This window comes from Acanthisitta chloris, unplaced genomic scaffold (assembly GCF_000695815.1).
Source record: "Acanthisitta chloris isolate BGI_N310 unplaced genomic scaffold, ASM69581v1 scaffold5219, whole genome shotgun sequence".
NCBI lineage: Eukaryota > Metazoa > Chordata > Aves > Passeriformes > Acanthisittidae > Acanthisitta > Acanthisitta chloris.
In genome coordinates, this window is record NW_008692972.1 from 1877 (window position 1) to 23822 (window position 21946).

A 21946-nucleotide genomic window follows, 5' to 3' on the forward strand; every position below is an offset into this window, starting at 1 on the left:
GGCACAGCAACAGCTCTGAGCAGAGGGATCTCAAAATGAGAATTGGGTAGTGTTAGTGAATGAGAAGCAGCTGAGAGACTTGTGGAAGTTTCTCCTCAAGGTACACTCCTTGCATCTGTAAAACTCTCCCTCCTTTTTATTAACTTTATAGCTTATGATGTAGTCTGTGCCTATTGGATGGGCAACAAGCAACTACAAATAGAAATATTAAGGCATTTCTTAATGCAATATCTCATTTAAGAACATTGTGCTACAATTTCAGGAGTATTATTAAAGCTGATTTGATTATTTTGTTTCCAGTTTGTTGGAAGATAAGCTGTATAAAATATCTCCTGCCTGTGATCATGTTTCTTGATAGAAAAGCTCATGTTGATATCAGGAAAAAGTGGCAGTATAAGGGATTTGTGCTTTCCTTAGCATCTTGAGGGGAGGAACAATCGCAAAACTATAAGAGCCTTTTATTTTTGTATTTGCTTTCTGCAGATGTCTCACTTTACAAGTGAAGATGAAGCTCTGTTACAGACTATGCTTAGACAGTTGCTGCAGAGTGTAAAGGAAAAAATCACTGGAGCCCCTTCAGTAGAATGTGCAGAAGAAATTCTCTTGCATTTGGAGGAAACAGATGAGAATTTTCACAAGTAAAAATATTTTTGCTATTTTTAATATTTTGAAGAAGGTGATATGCATTAAACTGTATTATTCTTGGGAAATGTCTACATTTTATATTGCTTTGTGAATGTGTATGTATTTCTATCTATAGCCATTCCTGTCACTAATCAATTCTCAGATGATGCTAAATTAGAGAATAAAATTAATTTTGCCATTTTTCTGGTTTGCTTTCTTTTTCGCCACTCTTGGTAATATATTTTTACTGTAATAGTTATTCATGAGCTGTTTGTGAGAGAAGAATTTACAAAACTACCTAGCAGTCAACTCAGGTGCATGTGCACATGTAATGTATTAAATGCATGTGTGAAGAGGAGCTAGAAGACAATATCATTTTGTTTTTCAAAATAAAGTGGATTTTCAAAAGACTACTTGGCTTCCATATTTGGTTTTTCCTTCCGGCCTGTATTACTGAATTTGTCTATCTGATCACTAAGTTTTATGAAAGCTTTCATCCAGTGGAAAGTTGTGTGCAATTTCAGAAATGAAAACACAAGTGAACGTGTTTGCTTACTTCTTGAGATGTATTTCTGTTACTTTCATTGAGAATAAGAGTGATGTAGGAGTGGAAAGGTGGGATAAAAGAAAAATACTGACATACCACATGAAACTTGAGGTAGGCAATCCAGTGAGGAAGTGTGTGTCATGATACCATTTTCTGTGCTCATTAATAAGGTGTTTTGAATGTAGTCTGGGGGGGTGTTGCTTTTTGTTTCTACTCTTTTTTCTTTTTTTTGGCCAAGAAAGGGCAAAATCTGCTGCCTGTTGTTGCAGTTGCTTTTATTTGCATTTGTATTTCACAGCTTTGGACTCTGTACCTATGTGGTGAAATGACTTTTCTTATTGTATTCGAATTTTGCTTGCTCCATATTTATCTAAATTGACATGAAGTAGTTGTATATCTGCATTTGACATAATGAAAATGTGATGGTGCATCTACTGTTACTATATGATCACATGTTTTGTGTTTCTGTTTGCCCTTTATAGAGATCAGAAAACTATCCAAAAAGAAAAGTTAATATATTCTGAGCACTACTTTTTAGCAATTTCTATAGCCAATACAGAGTCTGAAGACCCAGGGAGAGTCTTTAGTTTGAAATTCCCCTCTTGATTATTTTTTCTCTTAGCAAGTTTCTGTGAGTATCTGATCATAAGAGTACAAAGTGCTAATTTCCTTACATTTGATGTGTTTGCATAATCACAGACAGCTACTTTGTCAGTTTGACTGACATCTTCTGCATGCTGTCACTATGCACAGAATTGCATAAACCATAGATATGCTCATATGCTATAACTTATAAACTGTGTTTTCTGTGTTTCTTCTGCTTGTATATTATTAGAATTGCATAATATATTATTATATATTATGCAATTCTTTTAACTGCATAAATAATACCAGATAGTTTTACCATAAGGCAGTGCTATGTTCAGGATGTTCCAAGTAATGTTTCTTTGGAATTTGAAATTCTTACATTCTATCATTTTTTTTCTACAAAGCCTTAACCTTTTGTCTGAGTAGATTTTCAGTTTTAGAAGAACCACAAAAAGAAATGAGAAGCTATTTGGTATTGTTTCTTTCTGCAATGTATTGATAATCACTCTATTGAACAAAATCAATTTTTACTGCATTGTTTTTTTGCACTCTTGTAGTTTCTCTCTCTGCAAATCATAAGGACTTTAAAGTAACAGGCCTGCTGTGAGAGACAATAGTGAATGTTGATACTATGTTGACAGTGTTTCATGGCGAAGTCAAGGTAATCTGTTACGTTTTAATTTTATATATTTCTTGCAGCTATGAGTTTGTGAAATACCTTAGGCAATATATAAAAAATACTGTGGGACCTGTGATTGAAGAAGAAACAGAAAAATGTACTTCTGCTCAAAATCCGGGTGAAATATCTGGCCATGACACACTTGTCCAACATCTTACCAAGAAGACCCGTGAATCAAATGAGTGAGTATATATGTGTGATTCACATCTCTGTTTCTTCTTGGGCTTAAGTCGCTTTGCCGTAACTTGTTTTGAAAGAATCTGAAAAAATAACAATTCTGAACCTATAACAAAAATCACTGCTAAGCAATTCAGATATTCCCACCCTACACTGCAATTTGTCACTCTTTGTCTCACGCTGGAATTAAGGTTATGAACTGTTGCATAAAGAGATTGGTAGCAAATCTGTGAAGTTTTTGAGGTATTTAGAATTTTAGCATCTGTGGACATTTTTGTGTTGCAGAGAAAGAAAACAGAGAGACAAGACTTTTATTTTCACCTGAAAAATAGATGTTAGGATGACTGTTTTTCAAATTATGCTGTTTGTATCATTTTGTTTCAAGGATCAGGACCTCAGGGTTCTTGTGCTCATTAAAACTGGTAGGAGAAACTCCAGTGAACCAAATATATCTGTGTCTTATATTTTTATTTTAACAGACAGCAGGGTATTAAAGCACAACATGGTAATTTATATCTTTGATGACTGTAAAATAAGTAACATTAGACTTAAAGTAAAAACTAATTTGAAATAAAACGTTGACATTTTACAATAGGATGTTTTTCTGCAGCATTTTGAATTGCTTCCCTGTGGGTATTGTTATTCAATTTATGTAAGTTAGAAAACCCCTGCGTTTATTGAAAGAAAATTACTTTGTGTGCATGACCTGTACTCAATATCTTGAATCAGGATGATGTGTTTTCTTTTACTGGTTCTACTTGAGGCTTATAGCAGAAGAAAAATTGGATGTTGAACTAGAAGAAACATAAACAGTACCAAGGATGAGAACTAGCCTGTTTTCTCAGGAACAGATTCTCCCTGCTGGTGGATTCACATTGTTCTGTCTTAAGAACATCCCAGAACAGAATTATGTTAGTGATGTTTCACTGAATGGTTTTAGAAGTGAAAAAAAAGAATTTCATGATAATTTTAAAATATAGTTACGTGAAACACTTAAGGTACAAACATGTTTTGTTGCTCATTTTGGATTTGCACTTGATATAAATTAATTTCTGTAAATTCAGTAAGTTCAGGTCCAACTAGCATTATGTCATAGTTATTCATGATTTAGTGATTTATTTTTTTAGTGGTCATTTTTATGTTCTTTAATATTAAAATCATTTTACTTTGAAGATACAAAGAAATGATGCATGCCTTGAAGAATGTCATGATGGTTGTGGTGGAATCTTTGATTAACAAGTTTGAAGAAGATCGGATGCGTAATAAGGAGCTGGAGTGTAAAACAAAGAAGGAACGTCAGAGTGGCTATTATACAGACAACTGTTCTGACAGTGACTCCTCGTTCAACCAAGTACAATATGTTTTCTCTCTCTGTTATGAAATAATAAGCATGGTACTGCAAAATTGTTGTTTCTGTCAGTGGAGATTGAGAACCGCCCTAGAAAAACTTCATTCTTCCTGTCTTTGATATATCCTGTACCAAATTATTTACCTTTCTTTCTCTTTGAAGTACTAAGCTTATCGTAGCTATCTAACCTTTAGGCAGCATATGCTAAGTGAGATTAATATGATACCCATATGCTCTAAAGTTCCTATCCAAGTACTGTGGAGAAAAACATAAAATAATGGTAAAAGAAATACGTATTTCTTGTGATTTTACTTTAGTAGCCAAATGATGTGCAGTTCATTTCCAGACTGCTGCCCTGTACTATATTGCTTAGTGACTAAATTATTATAAGGGATTTTATGAAGATACAGCGAACTTTGAAGTAAAGCAAAGCAAAATAGTCCTGGTAATTTCATTGTTGTAAGTTTGAACAAACAGCAGAAGACATTTAGAGTGTTGACTTTATTGTTAAATTAGTATAAATGTTGAAGTACTAATTACTGAATGTAAATTAGATATCAGAAAGACTGATTATTTTAATCTTCTGCTGTTAAGTTTAATAAAATATGCTAATGATCATTTTGTAATGTGTATTACAGAGTTATGCATTCATGAGTCAAGAACAATTGCAGCTGCTTGCAGAAAGACTTGACCCTATTCAGCCTAAGGAAGTAAGTTTAAAAGAAGAAATGAAATGTTAATACAAATGAATGTTTATGGCACGTTGGAGAACAGACTGTAAGTGCGTAAGAGTTCCTATGTACCAAAATTGAAACTTGTCTTTGTTGGTTCATATATCTTTACTTCAGTGCAGCAAGTACTCTGTGGTGCAGGATTTCATTGTTCTTAACCATCTGGTTCAAAAGCTAGTGTTGCAGCCAGCATCTTTTTTTTTTATTATTTTTAAAAGTTTATGTACTACAGATTGTCATTTTTAGTTTAAAAAAGTTGTCTATAAGAAATAAAGTTGCAGAAGATTATTTTTCTGTATACATATCTCTTGCCATTTGTGGTAACTTCCATGTTGCCCTTTGAGTTACCCCATCAGGCCTGCTGATCTGCCAACAAGCTGCTGCCAGATGAAATATATAAAGTCCAAGTTAGGTTTGCTTTCCTGTCAATGGCAGTACTAATTTGTGTCTCTAACCAGCAATCAGCACCAGCTGCTGATATTTTTGAAGCTTGGAGAAATATCAGTTTGTGTGTGCTGTCTCAGTAAGATTTGTTTGGGACTGTCTGGCAGCTGAAGAAGGCATGCTAGGTAGGTACTGATATGAACACTGTGATCGAGTTTTATTAGATAGCCAGGTAAAAAGGCTGATGTTACTAAATATTATTGAAATTTCTTACAGTTTGTTTAGTTGACGAAACAAATTACTACAGCTTCAGTTGTCTGCGAGTAGAACAAAAATGCAAGTTACTTGATATTATTTAGAATACAATGTTGATGAAAACTCAGCAGTAAAATATAATGTCTAATAACTGTGTCCACTTCCCTTAACTGACAGCTTTAGAGAGCTGTATTCCCTGATAGCAAGGTTTGTGATTATAAGCAGAAAGTAGAACATAAACCTTGCATCCAGTATTGAAAACCTATTTAAAATGGTTTAGTTTCTTCTTCAAATATATGTTTTTTCTCCCTTAGAGGTGTAGTGTTTTGTATAAACTGCCATTAAAAATATAGCAGAAGATAAGTATTCTGCAATTCCTTATCTGTTCAACAACCAGGTTCTGTTCCTTCCTTCTTCCAAATGACATTGTAAGTTATACATTTGAGGGGTTGCTGTGAATGGATTTGTGGTGTTGATCTTTTTGCCCACTTCAGGTTCGCCAAGAAGCGTTGCAGACGCTGTGCTCTGCCCCTCCTTCTGATATCCTGAGCTCTGAGAGTTGGCCAGATCTGCGTAAGCATCTGACGGTGTCTCTGTCGGATCCTGATGCGTCTTTTAGTGTAAGCAAATGTTTTCTGCCTGGTTGTCACGTGTACCCATAGTAAAGAGTACTGATGAGGTCTCAGAAGTCAGATACATACCCTTCCAACAGGGCCCAAATACGTTTTATTATCTGTATATGGGTCACATAAACTATTTTTTTAAGTAGAAGAGCTAAATGATTCCAGTAGGTCTTGGTTTAAAGGATTACCACAGGATTTCAGTAGGATTTTTAGATACTGGAGTACTCATTTGCATATCTTTTAATGGGAATGAAGAGGCTTGAATTTCTTTTAGCAAAAAGACATGAAAAAAACCTGACAATTTCTACAAAACAGCTTTTGTTAATATTTCCTGTTTAAGTCAGGTTTATGCTCCATGATGATGAGAAAACACATATACAAATACATGGTAATATTACACACGCACTGATGAGGAAAAAAATGCCAGCTGCTTAAACTGCTTTTAGATTGATTATTTATTATGTCAATTAAGCTTTTTTTGTTGAATTTTAAAGTGACTAACAAATAAATAGGAAAGTTCCCCCAGATGCTGCCATATATTTCTCTTTCAGCTTAGTTCTACAGTTTCTTTTAAAACAGTGCTAATTACAAGTTGCTGATTAGTAATGGAAATATAATGTTCCTGAATATATTTCTTTGTATCTCAGTGAGGCCTTGCATTGCTTTTGTCAGTTAAGGTATTTGAGTAAAATTTCCTTTGAACTTCAGATTTCTGCAATCTCAAACTGTATCTTTTTACAAAACATGCTTAGCATCTGTAGAGATAAGGTGAGCAGTGTGTAATATTAAGAATAATGCCACTACAAATGGATTATTTTGTATTATAATATACAGTTACATGTCTGTTTAATGCATTGCTTGCTTTTTTACCCGTAGGAGAAAATTCTTAGATTCTATGCAAAAACATTTTCTTCTTCCCCATTTAATATGACAAGAGACGTCTATACAAGTTTAGGTATGTGCATTTAATTGCATTTCAGACTTCATGAGTCATGTACTTCCTGAAAATCATTTAAGTTTTATAATGAAGCTGTATAAAATGAGCCTGTTTGGTCACTGTTATCATGGAGGTGCAGTGGATATTTTTTGTTTGTTTGGGTTTTGTTTTTTTTAGCAAGACACTTGGAGTTGTACTTTCTCTCTGGAGAATATTCTCTTCGTGTTTCAGCTGGTCTGGATGTATCTAACACAGTCATAAATGGCTTACTTAAAAAGGTATAAATGAACTTCTTCTACCTTTTTATCATTGCTGAAACATCATGCATTGTTTATTTTTTTAATTTTAATAATTATGTTTTCAGGTTCGCCTTTTAAATGAGTACCAAAAGGAAGCACCATGTTCCTGGATTCGTCATCCAGAAAAGTATGTCACCTCCAAAACCCTGTGTCTGTTTCTTGATCTAATGATTTTTGGCTTATAATTAGATGCATGTAATTTTAGCGAGGCATTGATTACAGGATGTGCAATGGCTGGTCAGTAACAACAGGGGAAATAAAAGTAGAGAGTGGGAAAAGTAGACTAGGGAATTTGCATAGGACTAGTCATGCTAAGCTGCTTACTTAGCTTTTGTAGTGTTCTAAGTGCTTTTCAACAAAAAATAATTAGGATGTTTTACAAAATAACAAGTGTAATATTTAGCACTTAAAAGATGTAATAACTTTGGAGAATATATATGCATGTTAGTTTTATTCATGGTACTACAAAGAATTAATATCCATACAAGATATAGGTAAAGATACTGTTGCTGATACTTACGATTTATCTGAACAAGATTTTACAAAAATTTGTTCCTGAATATTACTGGTGGAAACACCTAAGTGAATTTTTTGTTTTCTATTTTTTCCTATTTGTGTGATAAGGTACATGGAAGAAGTAGTGGAGAGTACCTTGTCACTTTTGTCAGTAGAACATGAACCTAATCACCCTGCCTCTCCAGATTTTTTGAGTCCAGTGTACTTCTTGGCTCTGCTAGATATCAAAGCAGTATGGTTTAAAAAGTGGACGGTAAGCAAAAGAAACCAAACAGCCTATAATTTGGTCATGTCTGACATGTATTTTGAAAAGTTTGAATTATGACATCACAGACCTATTGTGTGCTATAACAATCTGTAATGAGAACTGTGATTAAGGAAGTCTGGGATTTATTTGTAGACATTTATGTCCATTGCTTCCTAATATTACTCTCTCAATATCTCTTCAGTTACTAGTTTTCATAAATTTTCTAAAAATTTCCTGTGCTTTGTGGCTTCATTCCCTTAAGTATAATTGACTGATCACTATTAAAAGATGGAAATATTTTTCTGGAAGAAGTTATGTGCATGAAAGTGGAGTTTTCTATATATATGATACACTGCACCCAACTCGCTAACTTCCAGTAGACATTAGAGCTTTGTAAAGCCTATCATGTATAAACTTATAATTTAGTATTTGCATGGCAGTGTCAAAACATGTAGTTTAACATTTCAGCATAGTTAGTGGTTTTCTGTTTTACTGCATGTTCTACTACATGTTTTTCTAATGACATAGGGGGGTTTTGTCATCTTAAATGTACTGCAAAGAAAAGGCTCATATTGGTTTACACAAACTCGATGGAGTTCAAGATACTGAATATGTACAGTGCACAGGATCCCTAACAGAATAGAATCAGAGATAATTTATACTTTTTAGTTAAAAGCAAAACATACATTTATAGTTGACATGATATCTTCTTTGTCATTTAAGCATGCATATTACAGCAGAAAAGTGGTATTTAGGCTTTTGGAAAAGAAACATAAATCCTTGGTAAGTACTTCTGGTAATGCACTTTATTGATTATATATTCTATAAATAAAATTTATGAGTAGAACAAGGGGTAATTGTTTCTACCTGAAAGCAGGTAGATATTAGGAAGAATTTCTTTGCTGTGAGGGTGGTGAGACACTGGAACAGGTTGCCTGGAGAAGTTGTGGGTGTGCCATTCCTAGCAGTGTTCAAGGCCAGGTTGGATGAGAGGTTTTGAGCAACCTGGTTATGGCAGGGAATGGAATTAGATGATCTTTAAGGTCCTTTCCAAGCCAGACAGTTCTATGATTTATCAAGGCATATTTCCTTGCAACTTATTCTTGTTTTGCACGTTGTGATGTGAACATTTTTTTCCTTTTTTTGCCGCTTATCACAGCTGTTCCATATTTTGGTTTTTTTTTTACATTTCCCTTTTCTTTAATGAATCTTTGATAAATTAATAGAATCATAGATTCTTATAATTTTTAAGCTTTTATATACATATATTAGATGCTAATAGTGTGATAATGATACATCACTTATGCGAAGAATAGTAATAGCATTGACAGCACCCGGTCTGATAATGATACATCACTTATGCAAAGAATAGTAATAGCATTGACAGCACCCAACAACCAAGCTTACAGTTTTGTAAGTGTATTCAAAAGTTTTTTGCTTGTGGAAAATGAAAATCTTCCATAGTAATGACTATATGGCAACCACAGATTGCCACTGACTTCTCAAAGTACTTGCATGTTCCCTGTACTGTTTTTCTTTGATTGTCTTAATGCTTATAGAGCTGGTCATGTGATAGTGTAATAATAATGGTGATGTATTTTAATAGTCCTTTAAAATTTTGCCTTCTGTTGGTTAATCCAAAGCACGGGAATATGAAGTCATGGTAGCGAAGTGGGTATTTAAGTTCTTGTGTTAAAGGACAGTACTTGGGTGCAAGAGAGAATAAATTTATTGTAAAATATACTATTTTATTACTTCTGCATTATTCCACAGATTAATGCAGCTGTCCAGCAATGTCTTAATTATTTTGAGTTTTGCAAGGCAGCAGTTAATAAAAATTCCAAAGTCAGTGACTTCTCCCAGCAGCAGCAGAGTAAGTACCTGTCATGTCTTGCAGTATATGCCCATACAGTCACATTCTTTAGATCTTTGTGTGTGTTGCCTCAAGAGGAAGACATTTTGTCTGTTGTTTCTTTCTGTCTTTTAAAAGAACACTGGTAGCAGTGGTAAGTTACTTCAGTGGTCTTTATATACAAAATAACACACACACCTTCCCCCCAGTGTTGCAGATAGTTGGGTACTGTAAAGTAAACTAAAAGAGTAAAGTCCTAATTTTTTTCTCTATTGTTAAAGATGATAAGCAGAATTTTTCTTACACTGGACCAGAATTGCAGTACATCTATTTTGTTCATTCACTGTGCCTCTTAGGAAGATTGTTGATATATAAGCAAGGCCAGGATCTCTTTCCAGTACAGCTGAAAAATAAAAAAGGTAAGGAGAGAAGATGGAACCTGTTGAGAAACACTGTATGCATACTTGATATATGTTTTCATGGCAATGTAGTGGAATTATAGGACAACACTGTTCAGCAATTCTGTGCCTGGAAACTTTCGGAAAAGATGGTATAGCTAATTTTGTGTACCTACATAGCTTTATAATCTTTGATGGATGTGGTTGAATAGATTATTTATGTATTTGTTTTTAATATATTAATTTCATGTTGTAGGACAGTTGTATCATTGTGTAAGTGATTCAGTCTTTCTAAGTGTGAGTAGTATCTTCTGTCAAACCAATTGATAAAAGTGGTTGGAAGAGAGACCTTTCCAGGAACCAAAACTCTTTTTCAGGTTTGAAAAAAAATCAGTATTTCATGCTAATTGCAAATTGAAAGCAATTGCTCTGAGTTTAACCTCTTAATATAATTAAGAAAAATAACGATAGGAGAAAAGTTTGGTGCCTGTGGAACAGACATGCTGATAAGAACAGAAGATACGAGATGGAAAAGCCCTTGGACAGCCAGAGAAATCTACATGTAGTGTTACATTGTGCAGAGATGGCAAATGCAGGTGTGTGAGGACAGTTGTACCATTCCATTGCATCAGTATTTCTATTCAGTGTAGAATTCAAAACATCACAGGATACTAATTCCTAGACTTTGCATTTGTCCCTCTGGTTTGAGGATGGGGACTTAAAGATCCAGCGTAGAGCAGTTGTAAGTAGGCAACCTCTTCTAATGTAACAGTGCTTTTGTCATTTATGGATTATCTGTATAACACCATTCAAGCAGTGATCCATGGATGGCGGTTGCTTTTTTCTCTCCCCTACAAACACAACAGTCTTGCCATCTGTCTTTTTAATAGGGTCTTCCTCAGCTTCATGGATAGCAACTCTTTCATCACAAATGGTTTGATTTATTAACATAATGACATTAAACTTAGAGCAGTAGTACCCATCTTGCACTTAGCTGCATTTACTGGTTTTGTTTCAGACCTGAGGAAGAGTTGTCTGACAGCCTGTCTCTTTTCAAGTTGTCTCACTTAATCTAATAGTAAGGCAATGCTTTTCTTCTACAGACATGTATATTCAGCATTCTCAAATGTTGCCTGCCATTTGTTCCAGTGAAAGACATTGTAAAATTTCATTTGGCTAAGTTGAGAGCAAGATAGAAGCTTATAAACTGACCATGAAATACCTTCGTACAGTCGAAGGGACATGCATGCCCTTTGATTTATTGCTTGTATGTACGTTGATTTCCTCAATACAGCAAAGCACTGTTTACATATATTTACAAAATCCATTTTGATTGGAAAATTAAAGTTGTCCTTTAATTTACAGAGTGCTTTCCTCTCTTTTTTTTTCAATAGATAGTGTATCCGTAACTGATATGTTGGTGTTATTTATTCAGCTGATTTATTACTCTCCGAGTTACCCCAAACCAGCTTTGGCAGCACATACAGGTAAATGTCTCTTTGGTTTTTTTTTTTCCTCATATGCTAATATATCTAATAATGAGGCACGTGACAACTTCTTTTGCATTTTTGTGTCTGTTATTTGTGCTGATTTTTTTCTTCCCTTCTTTACTCTATGTTAAATCAGCACTTAACAAAGTTATAATTTAGAAGCAACTGCATAAGCCATGTAAACATGTTTGTGTACATTAAAATATAAATAAATAAATATTGCTTGTGTTCACCAGGCAGTTATTCTCCAGAAAGTCTTGTTATGGAGATTCTGCAAGTTTTTTGTGATCAAACAGGAAGTGCTGCTGAATGTTTATATACGGATGCAGTGATAGATGCTCTACTTCATCCTGTTCAAATTTTGCTGAGTGGAACAGAGGTTTGTAGTAATCTTCCAAGTAATTTTTACACCTATAGAGCATTATCATTTTTCTATAGTATCTATGTAGAGGATTTATTTGCTCACATGGTATGGTAGCTTCTGTGGTATTTTGTACACAAGCTATTGTAGTATGTCTTAAATAGTGTAGGCAGTCATTATGACTGGTCTGACAAACTTGGTTTTCTTGAAATCTTGTGAATAGTAGCAAAATATTGTACTGAGACTGTTTCCTGGGGAAAAATCACGTTGCTTACTTTTTTTTAATTGGTTTTGGTTTTCTTCTGATGTCATTTGGATATTTCTTGGATGAGTATTTGCTGTACCTCTTGTTTGAAAGGCAGCGTACTTTTATTTTTAAATTCAGTTGGTGACTTGAAGTTAAGTGTTCTCAGTAAGTAGTATGAGTAAAACATAAAAATCTTCATGAGAAATTACTTTTTTCTGCATTGATTGAAGGAAGAGCAGTTTTTATTGTGGTTCTTTTAATCATATCTATAAGAATAATAGAAGTCTTGGGAAGCATTATCTGTCTCCAGGTACTTAAAAATGTAGTTACAGTCTCAACCTGTCCTATTGTTTTTGTTTTAACTGAGATGATTTAAGTGATCTCTGTGATTGTAAGTCTCAAGACAGAGAGGCCATGGGTCTGAAATACCCATGGAGGAGCTTGAGCTGTTTTACCTGAAGAGACTTTTGACAGAAATTATTGGCTGAGAAGTTTTCAATTTACTTCCTGAGACTCAGTCCTAGTCTCTAACTTGAATACCTCATCTAGGTTTTTAAATTTGAATTTTGTCAGTATCCTTGTGACTTTTTAAGTGGAGTTTATTTTTCAGAATAGACTCTTCGTATTAATTCCTGAAAAGAGTGGAGTTTATTTTTCAGGATAGACTCTTCGTATTAATTCCTGAAAATATTTTTACCTATGTAAAAATTTTCCAATGCTCTTTCAAAAGTGTAAATAGTCAGTTACAAGGAAATAGTTTAAAGTATGTATTTCTCTAAATCTTAAAACCATAGTCCTGTAAAAACTTGATCATGCCAATAACTTCACTTTTCTGTGGGCTCTTCTGTACTGAGTACGGTAGCATTGCTTACACATTTTATTGTAAGGTTAACTGTGTGTACTTTTGCAAGATTAACACTTAATCTTGGTTTTACTGTACATAGCCAAAATCTAGTGCAAATTTTTTAAATACTAAAAAGGACTGAGCCTGCATGTGCTTTGGGCAACAATAGCCAAATTTCAAACTAGTACTAAGGCAGTATTTCATTGATCTGCTCTCATTGATGAGCTCTCCATTGCCTAGAATTCATCTTACTCCACTCGGTTGTCCTGGGTGTGGATAGGGGGAAGCTACTCACTTTGCAAACTGTCCTCCTTTTTAAGTACAGTTATGCATAAATCCTAGGAATTTGGTGTGTTTCTCTGTCCTTGGGTGAGAAGGTACACTCTGGGTATCTTGACTGTATTACATTAAGTCCTGCAGAATTACAGCTACTGTCAGGCCCTTGGCACATCTCTGTCCTGCTTCCCCACCCCAGTTGGCAGCCTGGGCTTGGCAGCCTGGGCTCAGGACCGGCATAGGTAATAGTGTGGGTGTCCAGCCTTAAAGAGAGCAATTTGAGAAGGCTCTCCTAGAAAGTCTCGGCAGAGATCTCCTCAGTGATGACTCTGCTAATATGTTGCAGTGCGGACTTCACTGTACACTCCACTCAGGATTTTTTTTTTTTAAGATGAGGTTCTTGTCCTCATTCCTTGTCTGTACGATGTTGTAGCAGCATTGAAGCCCACTGTTCCATTGATCTGAACCTTGACCCACAGACATGATTTCTTGGTTTGCTTCACCTCAGGCCTACCTTGTCACTATAAATCCAGTTGAATTGTAATCATTGGGCTGTGTCAGATCCTGGTCACTGTGTCTGGAGCTGACCCCAACTCACCAGCTTGGTTTCCTGGCTTAACCTTGGATCTCCCTCATCGCTGTAGAGGGGATCTGGACTGTCAGGTGAACCTGGTTGCTATCACTGGACCTTGCTTGAGTATGGTGGGATTACCTGACCATCTGATGGCAAACCATTGCCTCTGCCTGCCTTGTTAACATCTTCAGCTCCTGTCTTCTTGCCCCTTGCAGAGCATCGTGCCCTTGCTGTTTTCTGACAGGTTCTTCATGGAGCACCCTGTTCCACCTGTGTACCATTGGAATATTGACATCACTTAATAGTCAATGGCAAATTTAACATTAATTTGAGCAGTATATTCATTAGTCATGGTACCATACCAAAATGTCTGAGTTCCACTGTGAGATGTTCAACACTGTTCAATTACAGCCTAGTTGTGGCTATACAGTGGTCTGAAGCACATAAGAAATTGATAGATGACTTTGTTACAGTGGGAAGGCTTTCCTCAAGTGAGGTGGAAGTAGAAGATCTTTTTGGGAACTGGAATTCCACTTCTAGCCAGAGAGTTGCCAATGCATATGCTGTAGTGAGGAAGTGAGCATGTTTCTCACCTTGATTCAGCTGTTGTTCGTATACCCTTAGATGGCATATCAAGGCCCTTTCCACATTCATGGCTGGAAAGGAAAAGAAAGGAATTTAGAAATGTCTGTTCTCTGTATCTGTGCAGTCATCCAACTTCTGCCAAAATCATTAAAAGTGACAATTACTGCTATTTATGATGAAGATTTCTGTGTGATGGTGTTTGAACATAGGCTCTTTACTTACTGTGTTTTAGCTGCTAAGCAGTCATCAGAAAGGTGACCTTTAGGTTCTGCATACCTGAGACAGAGTTGAATCAACAGCTTTCACAAGAGCGTTGAATTTAAAACATTTTTTTCCCTTCCAAATAGGTGCATATAAATTGTCTTGAAAAAACTTTATTTGATGTAGCTGATATTTTGGCAAGGATTGCTGCTTCGGAAGATGGTCTTTCTGTTCTTCTTTATGGAGAAAATGGAAAAAATGCCGAAGATAGGTACGTGTATAATGAATGGCATTAGTGAGTACTTTAATGAATTACGTTATTCTTTCAAGACTTATTTTATCTTCTTTCATTTGTCTATAATGTGATACATTTTCTTTATGTTGGAGTAAAATATATGATGATGGAGTAAAGTGGTAAGTGTTTTAGAGAATGTATTAGGGATCTAAGATGATCGAGTAAAGTAGTAAGTGTTTTAGAGAATGTATTAGGGAGATACTTAGGTATATAGCCAGGTGAAATGGCAATGTAAAGAAACACAATAAAGATTTCCATGTTTTTGATAACCATGTGAATGCTTTCCTTTCTCTGAATGTTCATTGTATGCATATTGCTGCTGTTCAGACCAAAGGCCTCTCTTCTTCACTAAGATGATCGAGTAAAGTAGTAAGTGTTTTAGAGAATGTATTAGGGAGATACTTAGGTATATAGCCAGGTGAAATGGCAATGTAAAGAAACACAATAAAGATTTCCATGTTTTTGATAACCATGTGAATGCTTTCCTTTCTCTGAATGTTCATTGTATGCATATTGCTGCTGTTCAGACCAAAGGCCTCTCTTCTTCATTTTTCTTTGTTTATAGAATAAATATGCACATAAATGGAATTTATTGAAAGAGTAGATTCAATATAGCATTCACTTTTCAATGCGTCTGGGAGAGACAGATCTTGTATGAGAAGCTGACGTGTGTAACACTGTACCTAATTTAGGTTCAGTGTGATCCTATGGGTATTATATTCTTAGCAGTATTTCGCTTTGAAATGGCAATAAAATAGAGATGAGCCTGTGAAAATAGCTAGGCTGCAGGTCATATGAATATTTGGACTGCATGTCTTCTAAGAGGAAAAATCTCAAAATTACTTATATTTTTAAGGGGGTGGAAATAAGAGACATATTTTGGAGAAAGAGTTGTCACTTGTCTTGCAAACCTTGAATACTTCAGAGGGACATCTCAGATAGGAATAAGTATGGACAAGAACAAATTTTACCTTATAGTGATATCCTTAACACTGATTAGGGAGAAGCGAAAACGATTGATTACTCTTCCCAACTGGTCTCCTGTAAAACACATAGCCTGTGCAGTTCATGGCCATGTGGGCTGGATGGAAGACAATGGAGATATTTTTGCATTACATAGACCTATAGAAAAGTAAAATCACTTGCTGTGCATTTCTTCTGACTGGTGTTACAAGTTGTAATATAGTTTGTCACTCCATAGTGGGTCATAGTCTCTTTGCATAGTTTCTTTTCCTCTAGTAAAACGTAAATAAGTTTAGTCAGAGGATTTGCTTCACGGCTTATTGATGACTACAAAGCAACATTTTAAAAGTGTTATTTTATTTCTAGTCCTACAGCTGCTCATGTAATTGTTCAGTTTACAAAGAAGCTTCTTCATGATGACATCTCCCTTTTATCTGGACCTGAGCGTTTGCCAGTTGTTAAAGGAGCTTTCATTTTTGTATGTCGTCAGATGTACAGAACTTGTGAAGGCCTGCAGGCACTAATTCCTTATGGCTTGCATGAATCTATTGCAGAGGCCTGGAGAAAGGTAAATCGTGTTTTGGATTGGAAAGACCAGAAAAATCTTACTGTAAGAGATTCAGCTTGTGTCATAGTTGTTCTTTGCTTCAGGTTGATAATGTTTAAGTAGTGAGAGAGTTCTTGAAAACGTAAAAATGAAGTTCTACTTCTGAAATTTTACTTCTGTATGTGATCTTAGTAGAATCTTAATTTGAGACTTCTGGATCTTAAGATTAAAATAGAAACTCTCAAGATGCACCAGTAGACTTATTATTCATTGTCCTTGATGCTAGAGGGCACTTGATGCCATGATAATCATTGTCCACCTCAGATCTTGTCTTCACTCTAGGTTTGGGATTTTTTGAAAGGAAAAAACTGCTGAGATGTGGACTTAAGTATTTTTAGTTAAACTAGTTTATTTCAGTGGGACATATGGAGAAAAAAAAGTAGATTCCTAATATTTGATTTAAATATTTAGATGCCATTGAAATATTCTCAAGGGACCATTATGAGAAGACCTAGACAGGAGTTCTTGTCTTACCTTTGTACATGGATATCTTATGAAATGTACACTCTTCATGTCAAATTAAGTTTTATTGCTGGTCCAGTGCTTTTTCTGCATGAAAGAGCTTGGATCCAACAGGTATGTGTATTCTGCTTTCTGTTGTCACAGAACTATGGAATGGATAAGGTTGGAGGGGACCACAGTGGGTCAGTCTGGTCCAACCTTCCTGCTCAAGTAGGGTCATCCTAGAGCAGACTGCACAGGATTATGCCGAGACAGTTCTTGCATATATCCAGTGAAGGAGACCCCACAACGTCTCGGGGCAATCTGTTCCAGTACTTGGTCACCCCTGCAGTAAAGAAATTCTTCCTCATATTCATTCGAACTTCCTCTGCACCAGTTTCTGTCCATTGCCTCTTGTCCTGTTGTTTGGCACCACCGAAAAGAGCCTGGCTCCATCTTCTTGGCACCTTCAGATACTTTGGACACTGATGAGGTCCCCTCTTAGTTGTCTCTTACCAAGGCTGAACAGGCTCAGCTCCCTCAGACTTTCCTTGTAAGAGAGATGTTCCAAGTCCCCTCATTGTCTTCAGTTATGTTATAAATTTACTGAACAGGGTATATGGATCTTTGCTTATTCATTACACTTTTCTATTTTCATTGTTCTGATAGTTATATGCAGTGTGAAAATTTGTATGTATTATAAAAATTTACTTAAGATGGAGAAATGACAGCAGATGCTGCAACAGCAGTTTTCCGAATGTTCACAGTGAAGCAAAATTCAAACTTAATGTTTGAAACATTAAAATAACATTGGCACCATTTAGGTGAGGGTAGCAAACAAAGCTGTAACTTTGGCTTCCAGCTAAACTGAAAGCATATTTAAACTATAGGTGTTAGGACTCTTAGTGGAAAACCAAAATCTAGCTGTGTTGTTTCACTTTATACTGAAGAATGACACCATCTCTTTTTTTTTTTTTTTTTCATCTCTGCTGATTGTAAAGTATTTTAAAGAAGGATGAGACAAAGCTGGAAAAAAGAATCAGTTAAAAGGCTAAATACTTTTTTTGGAGGTGAGAAAGTGGGAGGGAAATTGAATGCAAAGGAAAGAAAATGGAACAGCTCTTTTTCCTGTCAAATGCTGTATGCTTTTATTATGATTAGACATCTTAAAAATGCAGTCACAATGTAAACTGAGGCATAAAATATCAGAAAGATAAAATATGAATAGAGGAGACTTAAATCACCAGCTTGTGGGTATTTCTCATTGCTTTCATATATGAATATAATGATGAAATATTACTACACATTTTATTGAAAATAAAATATATTATTACTTAGAATCATAATTATATCGCAATAAACTGTGTTTCTCACCGAAGAATGTTGGTTTTGAAACTTATGTTCTTTGCATTTAAAACTTTGGGATTTTTATTGAATTAAATAGTTTAATTTACTTAAATCGTGCTGTAATTTACATGACTCAGTTTTCCATCTGCCTCATATGCATTCTGATTGTGTAACTAGTCTGTCTTACTTGAACTAACCTGTTACTCTGTGTAATGTTTATGACAGGCAGACTGTTAAAAGCTTTTGGTGGGCTTACCAGTTATTTGCTCTAAAACACCAGAGCATTTACACATGTACAAAAACTTCTTTGTACATCAAAATCCTTTGTTATGGTATAGAACATCATTTAGAGAAATTATCTTGACACATACAAGGTAAGTAGACAGAATGTGTTGAATTAAAAAACCATAAAAATTTAACTGACAAAATGCCAGTTCTTCGCATCACTTTGGTGGTCAAATTGAGACCAAAGTGGAATCTACATATTCAGGACTTCAGAACTGACAAGTTAGTACAGGAAAGTCACATTTTCAACTCCATCATCTTATTACTTTTTAAATTATTTTCTGTTGTTGTTCAAATTTGAAACATCTGCAGTTTATGAAATATTTTACTGTAGCAAAATATAGCAAAAATGGTGGACTTTGGTGGACTCTTTCCAAGCAGTAGTGAGAGTTTCTTAATGGATGGAAAGATAGTTTGTTTCCCTATCTTTTACATGTCTCCTGGAGTTTTAAGACTGATGGGGAAACAGCAGAAAATAACTTAAAATTTATCTTGAATATACAGTGTCTTTTACACCAGTTATTTTCAAATATAGTTTAAATTAGAAATTCCATAAAATAAAAAATAGTATCTATTCTTATGTCTGTACCCATAATTATATCCATACTAATATAGGTAAATTTATATAATTTAGAAATAAATAAAATCAAAAGTGGCAGAATTAACCAATAAATTTGGTATTGAGTTGTTGACTCCAGGGCCTGTTTTTTCCCATTATCTATGACAGAAATGTAGTAAAGAGTTGTATTATAAGTTTTATTTTCCTTTTTTTTTTTTTTTTTTTAAATGCCAGTTTTTGCTTTGGGTGAGTCTACAGTGAGAAAGTAAAGAGGGATTTTTTGAGAATGCTAGTAAACATTTTAAAAATGTGCTACCTTTAAAATTGTTTATACCCAAGGAAGAAGTAAAAAGTGAGCTTTTCTGGAAAAATAAAGTATTAATTGAATAGTCTATTCTGTAACCTGATCACTGTTCTGGGGTTCTTTATGAGATGTAAGAAGAGAATAAGAAAGATTTGGAATTACAATATGATAGTTGTAAACAACAAACAGTAAGGAGGTATTTATTTTTTTATTTCACAGACAAGTTTGCTTTCTGAAAGAGTGCCTACTCCTGTAACTGGTGTGGACTCGACTTCATCAATAAGTCATGAGTCAAAAAACAGGTAAGTTGCTGCTTAGTTTATGCACATGTACCAGTGTGAACACACACTGCTGATTTAACCACAACTGAGATGTCTTATAACCCTGTGTCTTTGTCATGGTTTGACCCCAGCTGGCAATGAAATACCACACAGCTGTTCACATCCTAGTGGGATTGGGGAGGAGAATCAGGGCAAAAAAATAAAATAATTTAAATTTCTGGGTTGAGCTATAAACAGTCTAATAATTGAAACAAAGTAAAATATTGTGATATTAATAACAGTAATAGCAATAATAGTAATGAAGAGGGGAGAGAGAGAGAAGAGCGAGAGAGAGAGAACTAGCACCCAAGAGCAACAAGTGACAGATAATACAGTTGTCACCACCCAATGACAGATGCCCAACACATCCCCAAAAAGGAGTCGTCTCCTCCTGGCCAACTCCCCTGTTTATATACTGGGCGTGATGTTCTATGGTATGGAATAGCTTTTTGGCCAGTTCAGCTTGGCTGTCCTGGCTATATTCCTTCATGGCCTCTTGTGTACCTGCTCACTTGCAGAGCATGGGAAACTTAGAAGTCCTTGACTTGGATAAAACTAATTGGCCAGTAAAATATCAGTAGTGTTATCAACATACTAAGTCCAAAACACAGCATGTACCAGATACTGAGAAGAAAACGCACTATTATCCCAGCCAAAATAAGGACAGTCTTTTTGCCTAAAGCACAGTGGTAGGTAGAGGGAGTGAAATCATCCTAACATAGGTCTGAGTAGAGTTACAAAATTGTTCTTGACCTTTCAGGACTATTGGCTTACATAGTGGTGTCTAATCTGTGTAAAATTGACTTACAGTTGATTCTCTCTGACTGCAGATTTTGGCTTGAGGAAAATGCGCATTAGAAAGCACAGAACGAAATAGTTGTCAGTTTATCTCACAGCTTTGATGTGGTGCTAATTTAAAATGCTGTTCTGCTGAATGGTATTTACACGTTCAAAATATAATGTAGCAAGATTGACAGCATTTTGGCTGAAAGCTTGATACATATCAAGTGAAAAGCATTCTTTTATACTAAAACTTAATGTCCCTTTTTAGAAGTTTGTATGCATTAAGATGAGAAATACTCATATTCAGGGCGATTTTGTAGTTAGTAGATTCTTAATTAAGAAGTAGATTCTTGTTTATACTTCACCGTGGAATTAATATATAATTTATAAAGACATCTCAGCAGTTCAGTTATTACTGTGGCCTGTGGTGGTGGCATGTGAACTCGTTATAGCAAAAAGAGATCTGGGGATGAAGATCTCTGACTTACAAGGGTGTTCTAATCACTGCCATTGACTTGAGCTACAATGTTCTCCTAGTATCTATCTATATTTTTCATTTAACTATGGAACAAGACATGCTGATAAATTTCCAGGTGAAATTTTTGCTTCTGAAAGTGACACGGCAGGGATTCTGTAGAAGTGATTGAATTTTGGGGTGATTGTTCGCTGCTGTTAGAAAAGCTGCATGCTGCTTGCTGCTGATATGAGTCAGAAATTGGAATTGAGAAATAGAGATGAGAATCCAGTAAGCAAATGCTTTTAGAAAACCAGAATCACAAGAGTCTCCTCAGGCCTCCAGGGATGGTACCTAGTAATAGGTGATGTAATCACTTTTCTTTGTAGGCTGGAGTATATTTTTAGAGCAATGAGTATCTTCATTCTTGTAATTGCTGTTCTTCCTCCCATGTCTGTAGAAAATATTTTCCATTTGCTGCTGTTAGTCTGTGAAGCTATTGTGTGTATATAGCATTCTTTTTTATAATTCTGGGCTAATTTCTAGCAAGAGCCTTTCTAGCTCCTCAAATGTGAGTTCCTCATAGCATTTTTACATTGTTGAGAAATTCTGTGCCTGCTTTGCTAAATTATAAGAGCCACATTAATACCTTAAGACTGTATAGAGTCAGACAGTAAGTCCTACAGACATTTAAGGATGATAGAGGTCTTTTGAATTCCCATTACATCATCTTTCTGTTCTGTATTCCTGCCTAACTTTGGTTCTGCCAGGATGAGTTTGGAAGTTTGTACAAATGCACTCTAGC

General features: G+C 35.2%; 1 protein-coding gene across 1 annotated transcript in view; it reads left to right on the top strand.

The window, feature by feature from the left end:
* Positions 1-483: 483 nt before the first annotated feature.
* TBC1D32 (TBC1 domain family, member 32) overlaps positions 484-21946 on the top strand; it is a gene marked incomplete at its 3' end in the record, with an annotated part of 49318 nt that continues 27855 nt past the window's right edge. Inside the window, exons 1-17 of the mRNA XM_009082875.1 lie at positions 484-638; positions 2459-2620; positions 3789-3966; positions 4602-4673; positions 5828-5953; positions 6833-6911; positions 7071-7171; positions 7258-7319; positions 7817-7961; positions 8679-8738; positions 9729-9828; positions 10089-10226; positions 11600-11692; positions 11932-12074; positions 14930-15054; positions 16408-16609; positions 19804-19886. Coding sequence (XP_009081123.1) covers positions 484-638; positions 2459-2620; positions 3789-3966; positions 4602-4673; positions 5828-5953; positions 6833-6911; positions 7071-7171; positions 7258-7319; positions 7817-7961; positions 8679-8738; positions 9729-9828; positions 10089-10226; positions 11600-11692; positions 11932-12074; positions 14930-15054; positions 16408-16609; positions 19804-19886 — 2024 coding nt within the window. The remainder of the gene's footprint in view (positions 639-2458; positions 2621-3788; positions 3967-4601; positions 4674-5827; positions 5954-6832; positions 6912-7070; positions 7172-7257; positions 7320-7816; positions 7962-8678; positions 8739-9728; positions 9829-10088; positions 10227-11599; positions 11693-11931; positions 12075-14929; positions 15055-16407; positions 16610-19803; positions 19887-21946) is intronic.